Source organism: Camponotus floridanus, unplaced genomic scaffold (genome assembly GCF_003227725.1).
Source record: "Camponotus floridanus strain SB8 unplaced genomic scaffold, Cflo_v7.5 scaffold9, whole genome shotgun sequence".
NCBI classification, from domain to species: Eukaryota; Metazoa; Arthropoda; class Insecta; order Hymenoptera; family Formicidae; genus Camponotus; species Camponotus floridanus.
In genome coordinates this window covers 2,315,527-2,333,855 of record NW_020229860.1, presented here as the reverse complement: position 1 = coordinate 2,333,855, position 18,329 = coordinate 2,315,527, and the positions used below count along the sequence as shown (strand labels likewise).

Here is an 18,329-nt window from a genome sequence, read left to right as displayed (position 1 = left end):
ATAGTTGAAAATATATATAAATAAAATTTGACGAACATAGCTAGGTACTTTGAATACAACGCGCGAAGAATATAATATATAAATCATATAATTGATACAAATAAAAAATAAATACATTTTGCAGCATATTTTAATTTCTATATCATAATATTTTAATTTCTATATCATAATATCAATGTATTTAAAAAAATGCATATAATCAAATGCATATAAAACATTTTATTAAACGCAAAAGAAATTGTTAAGCATTTAATCGTTTACTTATTATACGTAATTACATATTTATTCTTGCAAATATTAAATGATATAAAATCCTATAAAATGCATTAGCATTATACATCATATCATTTAATAATTTTTTTAGTATCTTGTAAATGTTTTATAACTTGTTTTGCTACGTCACTTATATCGCTGCGTTTTGAGTATGCCAGAGTTTCGATTTTTTCGATCGAAATTGTTGTGATGAGAGCGTGAATATATTTCGGTTCGGTGAGATCGTAAGTGACGGATTGTAGAACGCGAAGGCAGAGCAATTGCACCTCTTCTGAGGACGATTCATCTTCCATACAATAACTCAACGTAGCTTCTAACTGGGATTCCAGCAGATATTGCAAGCCGGTCTTATTCATGCTCACGTTGTACAGAATCATTAATATTAATCTATAATTGCAATTGCGCTTGAGAAATTGTCAATATACACAGAGGCGTAGAAGAGGTTTGAATGGAAATATATTGAAAATTAATTATATAAATGAAATATATTATGAAAATTAAAAAAAGATAAGATTTTTTAAATGTCAAGATACAGATGATTTAGAAATATGACAGGGACAATCTATTAAAATATATTTATACCTCTTTAGAGATAATGATCCGGGAACTGATGGCAATTCAGGCGTTAGTTTAATTATTTTTTGTACGAATTCTGTGCCATTGGAATTTGTAATTAAAAATTCGCGACCTTCCGGACTCGCAGATATATTAGTAACAATACCGAGGAGTCCTGTTACAAATTGGTATTCAATATTGCTCGTCGGAGGAAATACGTTTCTATAAGTATTAACAAATGCGCCAAAAGTGCCATTTACTATTGACAAAAATTCTCCTGTTTTATTCTGAAACTAAAAATATTATATGAAACTTATATTAAAATATTATATTAAACTTATATATATTTTCATATATATTTTAGTTGGATTTTTTCTTTTCGTTATATTTCAAATACAACAAAATTTAACATGCTATACTCTTTCACTTAGTTAATTAATATCTTGTACGTATACTTACGGTCGTTAACCAAATATCGACAATTTGTGGAAATCTAGAAGCACGCCAAGTCAGGTTACTTAATACTGCACCTAGGCTTGTGCAATAGGTACTCTGATTTATTATCTAGTAAGTAAAGAGACGTGAACAAATTAATGAATAATTTTTTTTAAAAATGATTAAAACAAAAATACTGCATTTATAACGTTTCAGCATATTTTCGAAATAATATATTCAAATATATTCAAAACTCTTCTTAATTTAATTAAAGAAAGATATGGTATAAAAATACAATACAAGAAAATAGTTAAATAGTGAATACACAGTATATACAATGTGTGCTGCGATAAAATTACTAAAGAAGTGAGATAACAAAGTTTTACTCGATCTTTTAAACGTTTTATCTCCTCGAATGCAGAAAGAAAGATGTGATACAAAAATATAAGAAAGTAATAGTATAGTGATATGTGTGCTATAATAAAATTAATAAAGAAACGAGATAACAAAGTTTTACTTGATCTTTTAAACGTTCTATCTCCTCGAATGCAGTTTCTTTTTCTTTTGTTAAACGATCAACTTGATCACACAGCTCTTTGCACTTTGATTCCAACGCTATTATTTTTTTTGTATTATCTATGCATAAATTTAATATTTAATTTTTTATCATATATAAAAATATAACAATTTATAATGGATATAGTTAGAAGCTGAGACTATTATGTATAATTACGATTTAATTATATTTTAAGAACGATTTAATTATATTTTATAGTTCGCAGAATAAAACATTAAACTGGGAAATTTTGTATAAAAAAATGTAACCTTCTGACGCATCAACAGATAACATTGAAAAGTCATTAAAAAGCGTTTCCGTTTTCTCTCCGCTCATCTCTTGAAAGTTAGGTTTGTTAGTCTCAAATGTTTGTGGAATATCATCTACGAGTTCGGGAAAATTATATTCGCTGAAATTTATAATTTTCTCCAAAGAATTCTGAAAGTATAAAATTAAAAAAAATCTATCGTTATAAAATAAATTATGCGCAAGCATATAAATAAGATTATCATATGAAACACATACTAAGAGGTCACGTTTATTCTGCAAATTGAATTCATCCATGTGTTTTTGTTCTTGCGTTATCGGAAAAAATGGCAATTTATACGCAACCGTTATACACAAATGCTTTTCAGATTACTGCAATTCGATAAATGGGTAATATCATAACTTTAAATTTTAAATTACTGTTTCTGTAACCTAATAATTTTATATTTATTTTAGTAATTAATAGTAATAAAATTTGAAATAGATTTTTTATATATTTATATTTATATATTATATTTATATATAATATTAAAATAATATTTCACTATTATAATAAAAAGTTTAAAATCTAAAAGTTAAATTATAAAATAGTATATGTAAATATTGAAGATTACAAAAGTCGCGTATAGGGAAACATACGTTGACGTTTTAAAAATTTGATATTATACATTTCTATATTTTCTCAGAAATCTTTATGCGTAAAGAGATAAAATTTCTAAAATCACTTAGATACATATTGATTTTAATATATTCAGAATAATTTTACACTTTCTTCTACAACTTTTAATTCCAATTTTCATTTAACAATTAAGCTTATTTGACCCAACCTATATAATTATGCGTGCCTACATAATTTTGACATCGACACATTATGTTCGGTTTTCAAGACATTTTAAAGATATATTTTTTATATTTCAATATTTATTATTTAATCAAGAATATTATTTATTAAAGAACTTTTATATTTATATTATTACTATTAAAATATACTTTTTAATAATAAAAAATTCTAATAACATTATTAAAAAATAACCTAACAATATTAATTCATGGAATAATATTTAAATATCTTTTATTAATTAATTATTTATATAATATATATTATTGAAATTCAACGTTTTTTTTTCTTTAGGATATGTGAAAAAATTTGTTTAATTACAAAAATAGAGAGTACAATTTCCTAAAGTTAAATTTTGCTATTTATTTTAGAAGAATATGTATATTATTTATATGAGTTTATATACTTTATAATATTTTAGTTTTAATAAATATATGAATATGAAATTTTCTATCGCGCAAGACCGCTTAATTACCGGCAAGGTTTCGCCGTAATGCAGTTTCCGTTCATTGTGATAAGATAAAACGAGTACTCGACCAGATATTCATTACATTCGCGACTCGAGTATCACGAAGAGGAGGGAATCGGCGTTCAGTGAAAGGTCGAATGGTGAGAATCGCAAAATGTGAACGCACCCATTGACGTAACGGTAAGCTCTCCCGCGTGGCCTACATCGGATGTATCTCGGAACACACGGAGAGTGCGTGCCCTGCGTGCCTGCGTGCTTTTGCGCGTCCCTCCTGCATTATTATGATGCATCAGAGCGGTATCAGGCGTAACCTCACGACTTGTGGAAGTTTTATTATTTTTCACGCATCGCGAATATCTGTTGGAGCCGAGTAGAGCCGACCGAGCCGGATCAGCACGACACGTAAGTCGCACAATGAATACCACTTCGATTAGAGATTTATTCAGATTTAATGCGAGATTGAGATTATTGTAAAAGCGCGCGATGACGCTTTCCCGCTTCAGTTTACGTATCTTCCTTCGACGGACAATTACAAAATTTTAGGCGGTATCCGCATTTTTTGATTGTAAGAATTCTGCCTTGCGCAATTATTCGCCAGTGTGAATCTCATTTATTTGTAAAGCAATAATTGATTGTTTTTTTATGCTAGCGTTGTATAATTTACCATTAAATCTGGATTAAGCCTAATTGATGTTTAGATTATTGTTTTATCTAATCAGCAGAGAAAATTTAATTATTAAATTTGGTTTTGCTAATAAATATGATTAATTTGTTATTATTTTTGATTATATATATGTATATATATATATATATATATATATATATATATATATAAAATATATATTTATATTATATTTATATTACAATTTTTTAATATTATACTAGATCTTGCAATGAAGTTTACCGAGGGTGAACAGGTTCTTGCTAAATATCCAAATACTTCTGAATATTATAAAGGAAGGATTCTCAATATTAGAGGCGATCGATACAAGATACAATTTGAAACAGGCACCGAACATACAGTTAGAGAAAATGACATAAAGGTAATAGCTATAAATGCTAGTAAAAGAAGTATTGTCACAGAAACTATATATATTTAAGAAGAATATAGAGTAAATTTAAAAAATTTTGTTTTTATTATTACGTTAAGAATATGTTTCTTATTATAATGATACATATGTATTCATAATCTTCTTTATACTTTTAAAGTATGACAGAGGGAGAAGCACAAGCAGAACAAGCAGGAAAAATCCTTCAAGATATTCACCAAGCAGAAAATCACCAAGTAGACGATCACCAGCGAGACAATCACGTAGATCGCCTGGGAGATCGCCTGGGAGATCGCCTGGGAGATCACCTGGGAGATCACCTGGGACATCGCCAACAATTACATCTAGGAAGTTGCCTATTCGTAACACGCGTTTTGCTAAGATCTCTTTGTCACGTATAGATGCCGAAAGTGGTGGTAAGCATATATATATAATATGTTGTTTGCCATATATATTCTTATATGCAAGTTTATTTTCACTAATAAACAGATAAAGTAAGCAATCACAAAGAAGGAAGCAATGTAAAAGCATTAGAAGAGAGTCCTGAATCAATGCCTTTGCAACTACGCTTGGAGAAAGGAATAATGTATAGGCCATTTCTAAAAACTGAACAAGAATATAAGGCAATTTTATCAATGAGAAATATCGATAGAGCTGTTTCACTTCCGTTAGAAAGGAAAAGTTATATACACGATTATCCTTCAGGAGAAAAAGAAAGAGGATATTCGATGCAAAGAGATCAAGTAAACTTTAATAATATCTTCAATTTTTATACTTTGTGTTGTATCATTTACACTTTATAATATAACTATTTACACAAAATATTAATTATATTTCAGGATTTAAAGCCCTTGTTATCACAAGAGGCTGAAAAATGGGAAGAAACAGTGAAACGTGAGAAGGAAATTAATAGAGTTGGTAAACCACAAGAATGGGGTGGATGGATTGGGACATCTTTTCTTATATTTATCTTACCAGTGTCTATAATCTTACCACAACTCTTGTGTTCGAAAGGACAATGCAAGTTTGCTTGTATAAAGCTTCCTATTAATTTGGAATCTTACATAAATTTACATGGATTGTTATCTTATGTTGCATTCTTAATATTATTGGCTTGTATTTCAATTATACCAATCGGAAAAACTGTAAATGGACAGGAAAGCAAAATTGAGAGACTTCAATATCGTATAAATGGTATATGCTTAATAATGTGTAATTTTTAATTATAACGATGTGTGTATTTTTAATAATATTCTATAAATTTTTAGGCTTTTTAAGCGCAGTTTTGACCATAACGATATTCGGTTTATGCACGTATAAAAATATTTTGATCAGTGATTATATCTTAAATAATATTGTGCAGTTGTCAGTCAGTGGCTGGCTTGTGGGAACATTTTTAGCATTGATATTGTATATGAAAGCAGAAAAAGCTCCGGTAGCCAATCTAAATATATATGCATCAACTAAGAGCAAGATATATAACTTTTGGCAAGGTAGAGAGATTAATCCACGAATTGGTGCTTTGGACATTAAATTATTGTTAATACGAGCTTCTCTTATTGGCACGGTAATTTTATATTTGTATTATCACAGAATGGAAATTTTGAGGATTTGAAAGAGGAATGGAAATTGAAATATTGATTATAATTATTCTTTATTTTGCAGTTGATCGTGAATATGGCTGTCATAATTAAAACTATTGGCGATATAAATAGTCTAAATATTGAGCAACTTAATGTAACTGCATTGTTAGTTATCTTATTGCAGCAATTCTATATTGTAGATGGTTTAATATTTGAAGCTACTATTTTTACATCTTTTGCAATAATGTATGAGGGAACTGGATATATGACGTGCGTCAGTCACTTATTATATCCATTTTTGACAACTCTTACAACAAGATTTATATTATATCAAAAGTAAGTATATATAAAGAGCTCATATATATATATATATATTTATATAATATCTAATATATTAATTTCTATTAATACACTTTCAGAATAAAATTTAACTATTTTGCTGGGATGTTCGTTTTAAGTTTTATAATGGGATATGTCTTATATAGAACTAGTAATTCGCGAAAAAATGAATTCAGAAAGAATCCCATTTCCCCAACAGTACCTTGTAAGTATAAGAAGAAATAATTACTTTTATTATTAATATTACTTTTTTTCCTAAAGTTCGAAAACTATATATATATATATATATATATATATATATATATATATATATATATCTGCTTTCGAAATTTATAGATCTAGAAACCATCCCAACGTCGCGTGGGAAAAAGTTGATGTTATCTGGCTTATGGGGTCATGTGAGGCATCCAAATTATTTGGGTGATATTATAATGCAATGGTCAATCGCGATTATTAGTTTGAGGAGTGACATATTACTGTATTATTCGGCGATCTGTTGCACATTAACGCTGGCTTATAGAGCTGTAAGAGACAATAGACGTTGTCAGACGCGATATGGATATGCATGGGAGCAATATTGTTCTCGCGTGAAGTATATGATCTTGAAGCATATTTTTTAAGACAACAAAGCACAAGTAGCAAAGTATTTTTTAAATACCACAAATTCTATATTAGTTTTATTTTTAAAAAAGTACATTATACACATTATAATAAGATCTCTAATCGTGCATTTTTAAATATTTTTATGAGATATAGTGATATAATAGAGAGAGTATTATAAGATACATAAATGTAGAATTCGATAAGAACCAAAAATATTTTGAGATTTATTATAATATGGGACAGATTTTTTTCACATTAGCGATATTTAACTTATAAAATGAATCTCTATATATGTGATGACGCGGGATAGAAGAGCAAATGAACGATGCATATTTTTAATGAAGGGAAAGAATGTTTATGTATTTGTATTTATAAAAATAAGTATAAAAATATAAAATATTTTATAAGAGACTGTGCCTATAATGTCGAGCATTATAAATTGAATACAAATTAGTTAAGAAATTTTATACTTTTATACATATATTCAGAGATATATATAAGTGTATAATTTTCATCTGATTATGATAAGCAGTTTTATTAAAAACACGTTTTTTAATAAAAAAATATATATATTATTATCCATATTTTCTTTGTGTTTGTACTGTATTCTAATGCAATAAATTTCAACAAGGATATAGTCATATTTTTAAATTATCTAAGATTTTATAATATAAAAAAAGATTATATATATATATATATATATATATATATATATATATAAATGAAATAGTAAATAAGCAGAAGCAATATTACAAGATTGCTAAATTTCTAAACAGAATATTAAATTAAATGTTATGATAGAAATGATATGATAAAAAGATCATAAAAATAAATATTGCTGTATTTTTGTAGACATTCTATATATGTATAAACAAAGTTAAACATTTAAAATTCTAAATTGATCGTTAATACTATATTGACACATTTAAAAATATATATTCAATTATATTAATATATTTAAAAGAATATTATATATTTATACACATTTATTTTTTTATTAAATTGTTCATATATTTACATATATACCTAATTGCTATAAAAACAATTCTCATTAAAGTGAATTCTTAAAAGTGTGTCCATTTAATTTGTTTGTCTGCAACATAATCATCAAACTAAAGTTTATTTTTATATTATAAATCATTATGTATCTTAGCCAATCATTGATAAGATAATATTTTTTGTTTTTTATATATATTTCTTTTTCTATAACAAATATTCTATATCTTCTAAAAATAAATAAGTCTTTCAAAATTGCATATATATGACTTATTTGTGAAGTAATTGAAGCAAATTTCTGCCATATACATTTGCATACCTATTCACAGTATACACGTGATTAACCGCTATAAAATAATTATATATATTTATTTGTTAAAATTATATTTAAAAACTATCGCATTTTCAGAGTTGTACATTTTTATGTAATATTCTTCAAATTGTGTGTACTTTTTTCAGAAAAATATCTTTTAAACTGAGATGATATAAATCATCTCATCCTTTTTAGTTATATGTTTAAAAAAACGGGAAATTGTAAACATATCTAATATATGTAATATCATTTTTCAAATTTTATATAAGTATGACATTAATTCATTATGAAATGTTATAATTGCCAATTTGTTATATATTATCAATTTCTCAAATTTTAATTAATTAATATGTAAATTACTAAGAATAACAAATTGTCAGTGAAGTGAAATTGATAATTGACTATTATTGATAATTTTTTGTCTATATTTTTTTTTAATTTTATCAATCACTGTATTAAAATTTATAATATTTATTGATTTCCCATTTTCGATATTTAAAATGTACTTTGTGAAATTTGGAACCAAAGAAGTTTTGTCAGCCGATTACAAATGTGAAATGAATCACAAATGTAGGAAAATTAAGTGTAATACAACATACTTACACAAAATACTTATAAAGCACTGTATGTCATTGCAGAAAATAAAAATTTGATACATAAAAAAAGAAATATATATAAACACATACACATATATGGAAATAAATGGAAATAAAGTCTGTATTTATTTCTAAAATAAAAGATATATGACTTAGACCACTTTTATCATTACAGGCGCAAATATTGTAAATTCCAACGCATTTTACTTTTGGATCTCAATGCGACTTTTCTCGTTCACTAGCAAATTATTACTCATTGACGCCTTTTCTATGTCATGTACATGACATAGTTATCACGTTTCGTTAGGAACATATTGTCGCTCTTTCATATCGCTTATCTTCACTATATTATAATGTTGCTTTCTAATTAACAAAAATCTCGTAAACGCTGCTGTTGACACACACACACACACAAGTTTATCGCAAATATGTTTTATTCCTATCGATAAATGTGTTTCATGGCAGTACTTTCGATTCAGTACTTTCATCACCTGTTTGTATATTCGGTGGATCTTTATTCCCGCGAAAAATATTACACATTATTTGACGTGTTCGAAAACTTGAAAGAATCCTCCCGAATCGATTGGTCCTTTTTAGATACAGACGTGGCCGAATTCGATTTAATATCCGTTCGCTGCTCAGAAAAAATAGAAGATCCAGTATACGAAATTGAACAGCATGAAGCTGACTGGGAAGATAATTCGCGAATATTTATCTATCATGTTCACATCCTTGATCTTCGGCATTGATACGCGCAACACGGAAGCTCCTCTACGTAGAGCATGTAATACCTATAAAAAAATTACATTATACAATACATAGATAATATATGCAAGTTATCGGTGTTTATTTTAAGCAAAAATTAAGAAAAAAACACTTTTTGCAGATATATCAAAAGAAACATACATATAAAAGAAATAAGATTACATAATGAGTTACATTGAAACCATGCATTATATTTGCTTTGTCATTTTTTTTTCCATTTTTGGAAAAGTCAAGGATAGTGCGTTTTGTTTTATTAATTTATAATTATTCACTCATTTCTCCGCGATATAAGATATTTTTTCTTCATATTTTTATAATCTAATAACGTTATATATTTTTTCTCACAAAAATATGAAACACAAATCATGTGGAGAAACTTCAAGCTTTTTTTCAAATATTTTATATAGTTGCATAGTGTTTGTTTAAGAGTACCTATAATATATAAGCATACCTTTGGTTTGTGCGGTCTCGGGCCTCTATACCTGAGACCGCTATTTCGAGTGTGCGTGTTGTAAACGGCGACCCTGGAAATACGAAAGCTCGGCGGAAATTTGACCGGGTCGTGATCCCTTCCAACTCCCGGCATCGATGAAGCGCTGACTAGGCCTGACCTATTTCTAATGCTCGGTAGAGGCGACATTCTGAGATCTTGAAGTTCTATGATATCCGCGTCCGTAGAATCAGGAAAAGGCGAACTGGCTTTGCTTCCTGAAGAAAATTCGAAAATCAAGCAAACGAAAAAATAATTTCAAAAGATCCTTTAATATTCAATTACCGATTTTAGAAGAAAGCACTTTCTTCTCATCGGTTTCTTTCTTCTTGGTCTTTTTTTTCGCTCTGGCACCCCAATACGTATAATTGACCGCTGCGTATTCCAATAGAGCCGCAAATACGAAGACAAAGCACATCACCAAGTAAATATCGATGGCTTTCACATAACTAATTCGTGGCAGTGAGCTTCTAACACCCGTTGATATTGTTGTCATCGTTAACACGGTCGTAATACCTAAAAAAAATAAACTATAGATTTATTTACATATTTAATGAAAATTTTTCCATAGGTAATTTTGTAAAAAAAATTGCGTAAAAAGAGAGAGAGAAGGAGAGAAAAATATATTTTTAATTTTAGAATAAGATAAAATTTACTAATTCTAAAATTTTAATTTTAATTTAAAATAATATATAAATAATTTGGACAATATTTTAAACAATTACATAATTTAGATAATTATGTATAAAAAATGGTTTATAAATATTTAAGTATAATAAGAGATAAATGTTTAATTCCAATTTTATTGCAATTTTACCAAGAGCTACTCTTGCGCTGGTAGCTTCATGATTGATCCAAAAGCTGACCCAGCTAAGCATGACGATCAGTATACTCGGCAAGTATGTCTGAAAAACGAAATAACCGATATTCCTTTGAAGTTTAAAGCTCAGCGAGAGTCTCTGATAGATGCCTGTTGCCAATGTCTCCTTTCGATCATTGGTCTCATAGCCGATTATCGTAAATTGCGGCAATTCTGCCTCCTTGACTCCACGAACAGGGGTTTCTTTCCAGTACATTACTACGTCGAGAACTGTATATCCATCTGAATATTTAAAACAGCATAAATTTAGAAGGAGGCACATAAATTATTGCAATTTGATTTTCTGACTTTTTTTTCATTTTTCATTTATTAATCGATATTTAAATAATTTGTATTATTATTTTTGGAGATTTCTAAGCAATATTATTCCAAATAATTAAAATTTTTAGACATAAATTTCCCTACTGAGGAATTTAATTTAAATAAATTATAGGAGAAATACGTGTGTATATTTTTTATGCAAAAAACCGCTCTTTACGAGGGAGAAAAAGAAAAAAATTTTGACGGATATTATTTGTCCGAACGATCGATTATATTAGATGCATATTCCAATACATACAGCTCTCGATTTCAACGGTGCAATTCTGTGAATCGAGAGGATAATAATGCAGATCCATCATGCAGGCTAAAGTTGTTGTGAATCTCATGCCATATGTGACTGAACCATCGCCCGATAATCTGACAAGTTTGTTGCGTTCGGTGACGTCATGCAAAAAACTGCAAACAGGTTCAGTAAAACATTATGATTGAAAACATTAAAACACAATGATAAACACAATGATAAAAGAGAATAGGAATTCAAAACGCGAGATAAAATGATACGGATATTCAGCAAACGTTGCTCATGAGTTATTCATTGCCGCAATTACCTGTTTTTATCGTTTGCGAAAAATGTATCTGGAACCCAAATCTTTTCCGCGAAATCACCGCTTAACGTCAAGACTTCTCCCTCGTGCGAAAAAGCGAGTCTCTCGTCCTTCCAGTATTGATTTAAATACATCGTTATCGTATAGTCCTAAGGCGCAGATAATGACATCAATGTAATTTATTATTATAATTAATTACGAAAATTACAGACATATTTTAAATTATATTTTACATAATTTAAATATTTTATATCTTACATAATTATTACATAAATATTTATACGCAACATCTGTCTTCAAAACTTTTTATTTATTATGTAATTTATAAAAAAAAATTTTCTGTATAAGAGTGTAAGATATGCTATATTTGCTCGAAGACTATCAACAGAATGATGTTTAAGAGGAAGGAAGAAAAAAGAAAACTTTATCGACAATCTATCAGTCTAGTGTAATTTATCACAGATCTCAAAGTAAGACTTGATCTGAGAAAGATGATAAAAATATTATAAATGTTAGATTGTGAAAAAAAATTTGTATATAAGACTCCTACATATATAATACTTTTAACATCTTAATTTACATTTGTATAAAATTATAATGAATGATAATATAAATAAAAAAAATAAAGATAATAAAGACAAAATTTAGAAATACATTTACATATATAAGTTAAATAAATTTACATTGTTTTAAGATGTGTTAGATTTTCGTTGCAATTTAATTTAATTTATGTATTTGATACAAATTAATACTAAAAAAATTAAAATTAAAGTTGAAAAAATATTAAATTTATATTATCTTTCTAAAAATGTAAAAAGGGTGGATTGTGTAAAAATTTTGCACTTGAAAAAAAATTTCTTTCTACTTTTTAAATATATATTTTTTGCTTTATCTTCTTACCATATTGACTTCTGAGATCGCATCGAAACTTGCAATGGTTAGATCCATTCCAACTAACAATGGATCACCTTTAAATAATAATCTCTCGTTAAATCTCTTGAAATATCTTTTATATACAAAAAAGTGAGCATCCTAATTCCTTTATTTTTTAAACTGTTCGCAATGAAGAGCCATTGAATAAAGAAATAGAATAAATCTTCTTAAATAGATTAAGTCTTTTTCTAATTCTCATGATAATATCGACAAATTACTTCCCCTCGTTGCACATTCGATTAAAAGCGCTGATTGCAATCGTGCTTCGTTGAATGGCGTGGAAAACTTCATTAAAAGCTTTTCTAGTCTTATACCCTTCTCTACCTTTAGGCAAACGATTCTATTCTAGAATTTAGTTTCGGCAAATATATCTCGATATCTAAGTGAATAGTTTTTCGAAATACACTTTAAGTAATATATTTTTCTTCACATTATATTTTTAGAAGATAAATATGTATGTGTACAGATATCTGCATTGAGATATTTTCATATTGACTATTAATCTTGACAAATTTAATATTAATTATATTGTTTATATTTTTTATTTATATAGTTTATTTACAGTGTTTTGTTGAAGTAAAATAACAACATATATTGTTGTAACAAACATATTTAATTTCAACTTTATAATTTTCAATAAAATATGCAAAAATTTACAAAACTTGAGCTCACCACCAAAGTTCGGCCTTAGTCGAATATCATAGCCATCGAGTATTCTCGAAATCGTCTGCGTAACGTTTTCCAATCTATCGGACATCCCGATATTCTCTAGAGAAGCCCTGTAAAGTATGAAGTTTCAAAATACAGAAGTTAGTTTGATCAAATTTAAAATTGTTAAAATATTTTTAATAAAAAAAAAAACATTATATTAGGAGTTTCTCAAATATATGTAATAATAATATAAAAATAGATTCGGGATAATCCTTTTTTCACATATATATCAAATTTTTAATATTAATATACTTTAATGAAAATATATCATAAATTCCATATCATATTGTGTATCGATTGTGTGATAAAATTATACAAATACTTGATTATTAGATTAATTTCATTTAAAAGTTTCATCTTTTGAAGTATGCATCGAAACGTTTACATCTTCGACATTCATTTCTGTTTTCTGTTTAACATGGCGAAAAAATCTAAAATGTGTACATTTCTCCGTAATATGATACAAAAATAATTATTCACATTCAAAAGACTTTTGTTTTTCTCCGTAATACTTTATAGTGATAAAATTATTATTTAATATTTTAATTGAAACGCAAATATTATATATGTAAATTGTAACGTGAAATAAGCAAGGACGCAATGATATAACAAAAACATGCATCATTGAAGAAAATATTGAACGATAGAAGTTAATATAAACGATAATAATAAAATATATAAACGAAGAATCATGGATAGAAAGGAGATTATGTCATGCATCGCGAAAATACTTCCATTGACTAATTCAAGCACCGTTGACTTGATCTGGTCCATAGCGATCATTATACTCGTGATTGTAATATTTATTATCATGAATAAATAAGGAAGCATTTTTAAAATCGCGAGAAGATTATGAGATGGTTTCAAATCCAACGTTGTTTAGAAAGGATTATTAGGTTCGTCTTTTGCCCGGGAAATGGAGCTTTGTTGTCTCTTATTGTGTACAGCGGACTGATTGGAGCTTTAATTGCTCAAACAATCGTTCATGTCGCACACCTCGAGCTTAATCCAGGTATTTAATTACTTCCTTTTGCACTTCATTATTCCATTTTATTTCTATGTATATGTTAGCTTCCTTTTGTTACATTTATATATACCTTTATTTCAGTTATCTTCAATTAGTTTATAACATCATTCAAATATTAATTTAAATCATGTTTTAACTTTTACGATTGTACTGTAGATTATTATTATATTAAATCTGCTTTACTGGAATCTCTCTTATTATATTAAATCTGCTTTACTGGAGAGTACTTTGAAAATAATTTCCTCAAACGTAGGGTTTTAAACTCATTCGTTTAACGAATGAGTTTAAAAAATTTTTTATTTAAATTCGCAGCAACGATTTGTTCTTTGAATTAAAAGATTGATTTTACTTTTTAATAATATATATAATATATTATATAAATATTGTTAATTATATATATTATTAAAAAATATATTTATAATAATTTATAATAATATATTTTTATTATATAATATATGTCTTTTTTTCTCTTTATTCTGATTATTTCATTAATAATTTATATATCACATACGAGCTTTTCTCGAGGGTATATCTGAATACACTTACATATAGGAAATTGAAATCATACTTTTTGCGTATTCATGCCACGATGTACCTTACAATGTGTGGAAAAAGCATCCTTATTCACTGCGATTTTTCATATTAGGGGGGAAAATTCGAATGACGGTGCTCACCAGATGACACGGTGACGCAGCTGTACGAGGAGAAAGACGATCAACGGCAGCCCGCGCAGCAGCATCCTGCCAATCGTCTTCGTTATCCGATCGAGATTACGTCAGTGAATGACGAGTACGATGGGGAACGTCATCTCGCGGTATCCTCGCATCCCCTCGGCATCCCCGTAACCGGCTCGTCGCCGCCGTCGTCGTTCTAAAATCGTAGATGAAAGGAAAGATCCTGTAGGACTCTTTCCTCGCCGCCCTTGACCTTCGTATGCCAGTTCCACGCGTACTCTCACTCTACGCATCCTCGAGTTATCCCGCACGCAGAACAAATACATATGCAAAACTCCCCGCATTCGCAAGAAGTTCTACTTTTAATTCTTGTGTAACGAGATATGGAAGATCTGATATGTATACTGCTTTCTTGAAATTCATTAATCATAAAATAAGTACAAATTTAATTAAATTTTATATATGACTGTAAATATTTATTATTTACATTTGATTTTTTCCTCTCAATTTTCTCATCAATGATATATGTAATAAAACGATGAAAAATGATAAGAAGAATGATAAAATCAATGACTATTTCCGAACAGTATATTGACAGTGTTTCATTATTATAATAAGTATGCAGATATATGATATGTAAATTTACAAATGAAAAGTGATAAAGATTGCGACACTTGACGTTAATCAAGAAATGCAATAAAAGTAAAGGAATATAAAAATAATATATTTTTCTGATGTATTTTTCAGTTCTAAGGTAATGCCTTTCATTTTTTTAAATTTCTGAATGTATAGAAGATCGATTGATTAAGAACTAGATATATAACTCCACATTATTTTAGTGATTGACCAGATTCAAGAGTAAAACAACAAAATGGGCCGGCATGATAAAGCATTACAATGGCATACAATACAATGCACGAAATAAAAATCTATAACATGCTCTACATATCGCCTACAACACATTATTCACTTTCCATTCAAAGATCACACACGACAAAACTGATTTTTGCTTCCGTAAACTCAACGAATACGTTAAACAACAAAAAAAAGTTATAAAATATATTCTATGCAATATTATATACTCTTGATACAATTATTCCCTGAGGCAATCAAGATGAGGAACAATTTGTTAGTCATGAGATACCATAAATAATGACGAGAGGATTTGTTTCCTCTCTTCGGTTGACTTTATTAATGTTTGCGTTTTATTTTGATGACAAAAAATATTTCATACACATGATATCTTATATAATAATTTTATTCGAGTGCAATATGAAGTAGCTTCTTGGTTTTCCAATATAAAATAAAATAAAATTCTTTATTATACTGTTCTAATATCATATAAATATTATCTTTCTCAATATATAATAATATTTTATATTTAATAACTAATTCTCCAAATAATCCCATTAAAATGTACAATAAAAATTATATTTAATTGCATATCATACAAACAATATAATAATAGATAGTATAAACAATATTAAACTACATATACTACAAATAAAAATAAATGTATATATATATTTTATTCAATAATTTATACATTAATTTGATTTTCGCTTTTAATTAAAAATTAAATGAGAAATTTATGCGAATTTTTTCTCTAAGAGAAATAATGATTTGGTATAAATATATTTTCGGAAATTGAGAAAAAACCGTTTTAATTGTTACAAATGTAGACGTAATAGTATAATAAGCAAAAATGATCAATTATTACAACCTGATATTCAGTAATACGTGATGTTTGCAAACATGTAGTTTTTAATATTGTATTTGTCATGTTTAAAGAAATATTTAAAATTATTTATAAACATTTTTATATTTGGAAATAAATAAATAAATAAATAAATAAATAAATAAATAAATATATATATATATATATATATATATATATATATAAAATCACACACAAATAACATTTTAAAAATATTTATGTAAATTATTATTTAAAATTTAAATTATTAAAAGAACAATACAAAAAATACAATGTTACATTTCAAAATTTTGATCTAATGTTTTTAATTTATTGAAAAATATATAGTCCATTTAAATACAAAAATATGTAACTCGATTTATACAAAAATCGTTAACTCTTTACAATTTGCTAATAAAAATTATATTTTAATTATCTAAAATTATCTAAAATTATAAAAATCTATTATCTACAATTTAGGTTTATATTATACATATACATATTACCTGATGCATCCGACGAAAATCACGATGCAAGCGACGATTTCATTGTCAATTTGATGGAAATATCTGAATATTACACTTTGATTATCACTTTGATTATCGACAGGAGTTATCGTTAACGCGCACTTTGGCCCATCATGATACTTCGAAATCGATCGTAGCGCAGAATCGTGATTTTTCGAACATCGGTCCGCCGTTATCAGCGTTCACGGGGGTTCACTATTATCAGCGTTCACAGGATTCGGCGTTACTACTTCTCGAGACGCGGTCGAACTCGCGACTCCGAACGTGTTGTCACGAGCGCGTCATTGATCGTTGCTCATTGTCAGCATCACTCTTCGTTCTCCTCCACGTCGTCGTCGTCGTCGACGTTAACGTCGTCAACGTCCTCTGGTAGATACGAAAGCGCGAGGTATTCCCGTGCGCCACTAGTCTCGCGGAGTTTGCTGCCTTTCATCCCTCGATAGCTAACGCGGATCCACTGTCGATTTCTCTCTTCAGATTCTCTCTCTCTCTCTCTTTCCCTCTCCTCTTTTACTCCCTCATCGCGAATATATGTTTCTTCTCGCTTCCGTTCACTCCGGAAATCATCCTCTCGCTCCTACCTGCCAACCTTACTATCTCTATCATTCCCACCCTCCTCTCTCTTCCAGCCCACCCTCAATCAACGCTCTCGTTTTCGCGGGTCCTCCGTCTCTCTCGCTCGCATCTACTTTTTCACGTGCAACCGCCCCATTCCACCCCCGAATGTTTCCTCTGCCCGTTTCCTCGCATCCGATCTCCCTCTTTTCCCTCTCTTCTTACGCCTGTTCTCTTGGATCGCCTTGATGCTTCTCTCTTTTGCTCCTCCGAGAATCTCTCCTCGTCTTTCGTCACCATTCCCCGGGCTTTCCTTGCGACTTGCGCGCATGC

At 28.4% G+C, this 18,329-nt stretch overlaps 3 protein-coding genes across 5 annotated transcripts; 1 reads left to right on the top strand and 2 right to left on the bottom strand.

Annotated features, from left to right (window-relative positions):
- Positions 1 to 344: 344 nt before the first annotated feature.
- LOC105255928 (heat shock factor 2-binding protein-like) lies at positions 345 to 2,438 on the bottom strand. The gene is made up of 6 exons (XM_011265481.2): positions 2,345 to 2,438; positions 2,089 to 2,257; positions 1,781 to 1,899; positions 1,288 to 1,392; positions 856 to 1,121; positions 345 to 660 (listed from the first exon to the last, which is right to left on the bottom strand). Exons 1-6 carry the CDS (start codon positions 2,381 to 2,383, stop codon positions 345 to 347), a joined length of 1,014 nt encoding a protein of 337 aa, XP_011263783.1. The 5' UTR covers positions 2,384 to 2,438.
- A 970-nt stretch (positions 2,439 to 3,408) lies between these two features.
- LOC105255938 (delta(14)-sterol reductase) lies at positions 3,409 to 7,319 on the top strand. Its single transcript, XM_025414842.1, has 9 exons — positions 3,409 to 3,795; positions 4,279 to 4,436; positions 4,603 to 4,858; positions 4,932 to 5,185; positions 5,282 to 5,636; positions 5,711 to 6,009; positions 6,108 to 6,361; positions 6,445 to 6,569; positions 6,701 to 7,319. The coding sequence occupies exons 2-9, from the start codon at positions 4,287 to 4,289 to the stop codon at positions 6,982 to 6,984; spliced, it is 1,977 nt and encodes a 658-aa protein (XP_025270627.1). The 5' UTR covers positions 3,409 to 3,795; positions 4,279 to 4,286; the 3' UTR covers positions 6,985 to 7,319.
- A 1,443-nt stretch (positions 7,320 to 8,762) lies between these two features.
- On the bottom strand, positions 8,763 to 18,288 carry LOC105255944 (gamma-aminobutyric acid receptor subunit beta-like). Of its 3 annotated transcripts, none has more exons than XM_025414855.1 (10): positions 17,421 to 18,288; positions 15,219 to 15,512; positions 13,479 to 13,585; positions 12,774 to 12,841; positions 11,877 to 12,022; positions 11,567 to 11,724; positions 10,945 to 11,229; positions 10,413 to 10,643; positions 10,089 to 10,345; positions 8,763 to 9,663 (listed from the first exon to the last, which is right to left on the bottom strand). In XM_025414855.1, exons 2-10 carry the CDS (start codon positions 15,281 to 15,283, stop codon positions 9,511 to 9,513), a joined length of 1,470 nt encoding a protein of 489 aa, XP_025270640.1. In that variant the 5' UTR covers positions 15,284 to 15,512; positions 17,421 to 18,288; the 3' UTR covers positions 8,763 to 9,510. The 3 variants fall into 3 exon arrangements, with proteins under 3 accessions (XP_025270640.1, XP_011263819.2, XP_025270638.1); XM_011265517.3 differs by having other exon boundaries at positions 15,219 to 15,414; XM_025414853.1 differs by lacking the exon at positions 17,421 to 18,288 and having other exon boundaries at positions 15,219 to 15,609.
- Between the last annotated feature and the right edge of the window lie 41 nt (positions 18,289 to 18,329).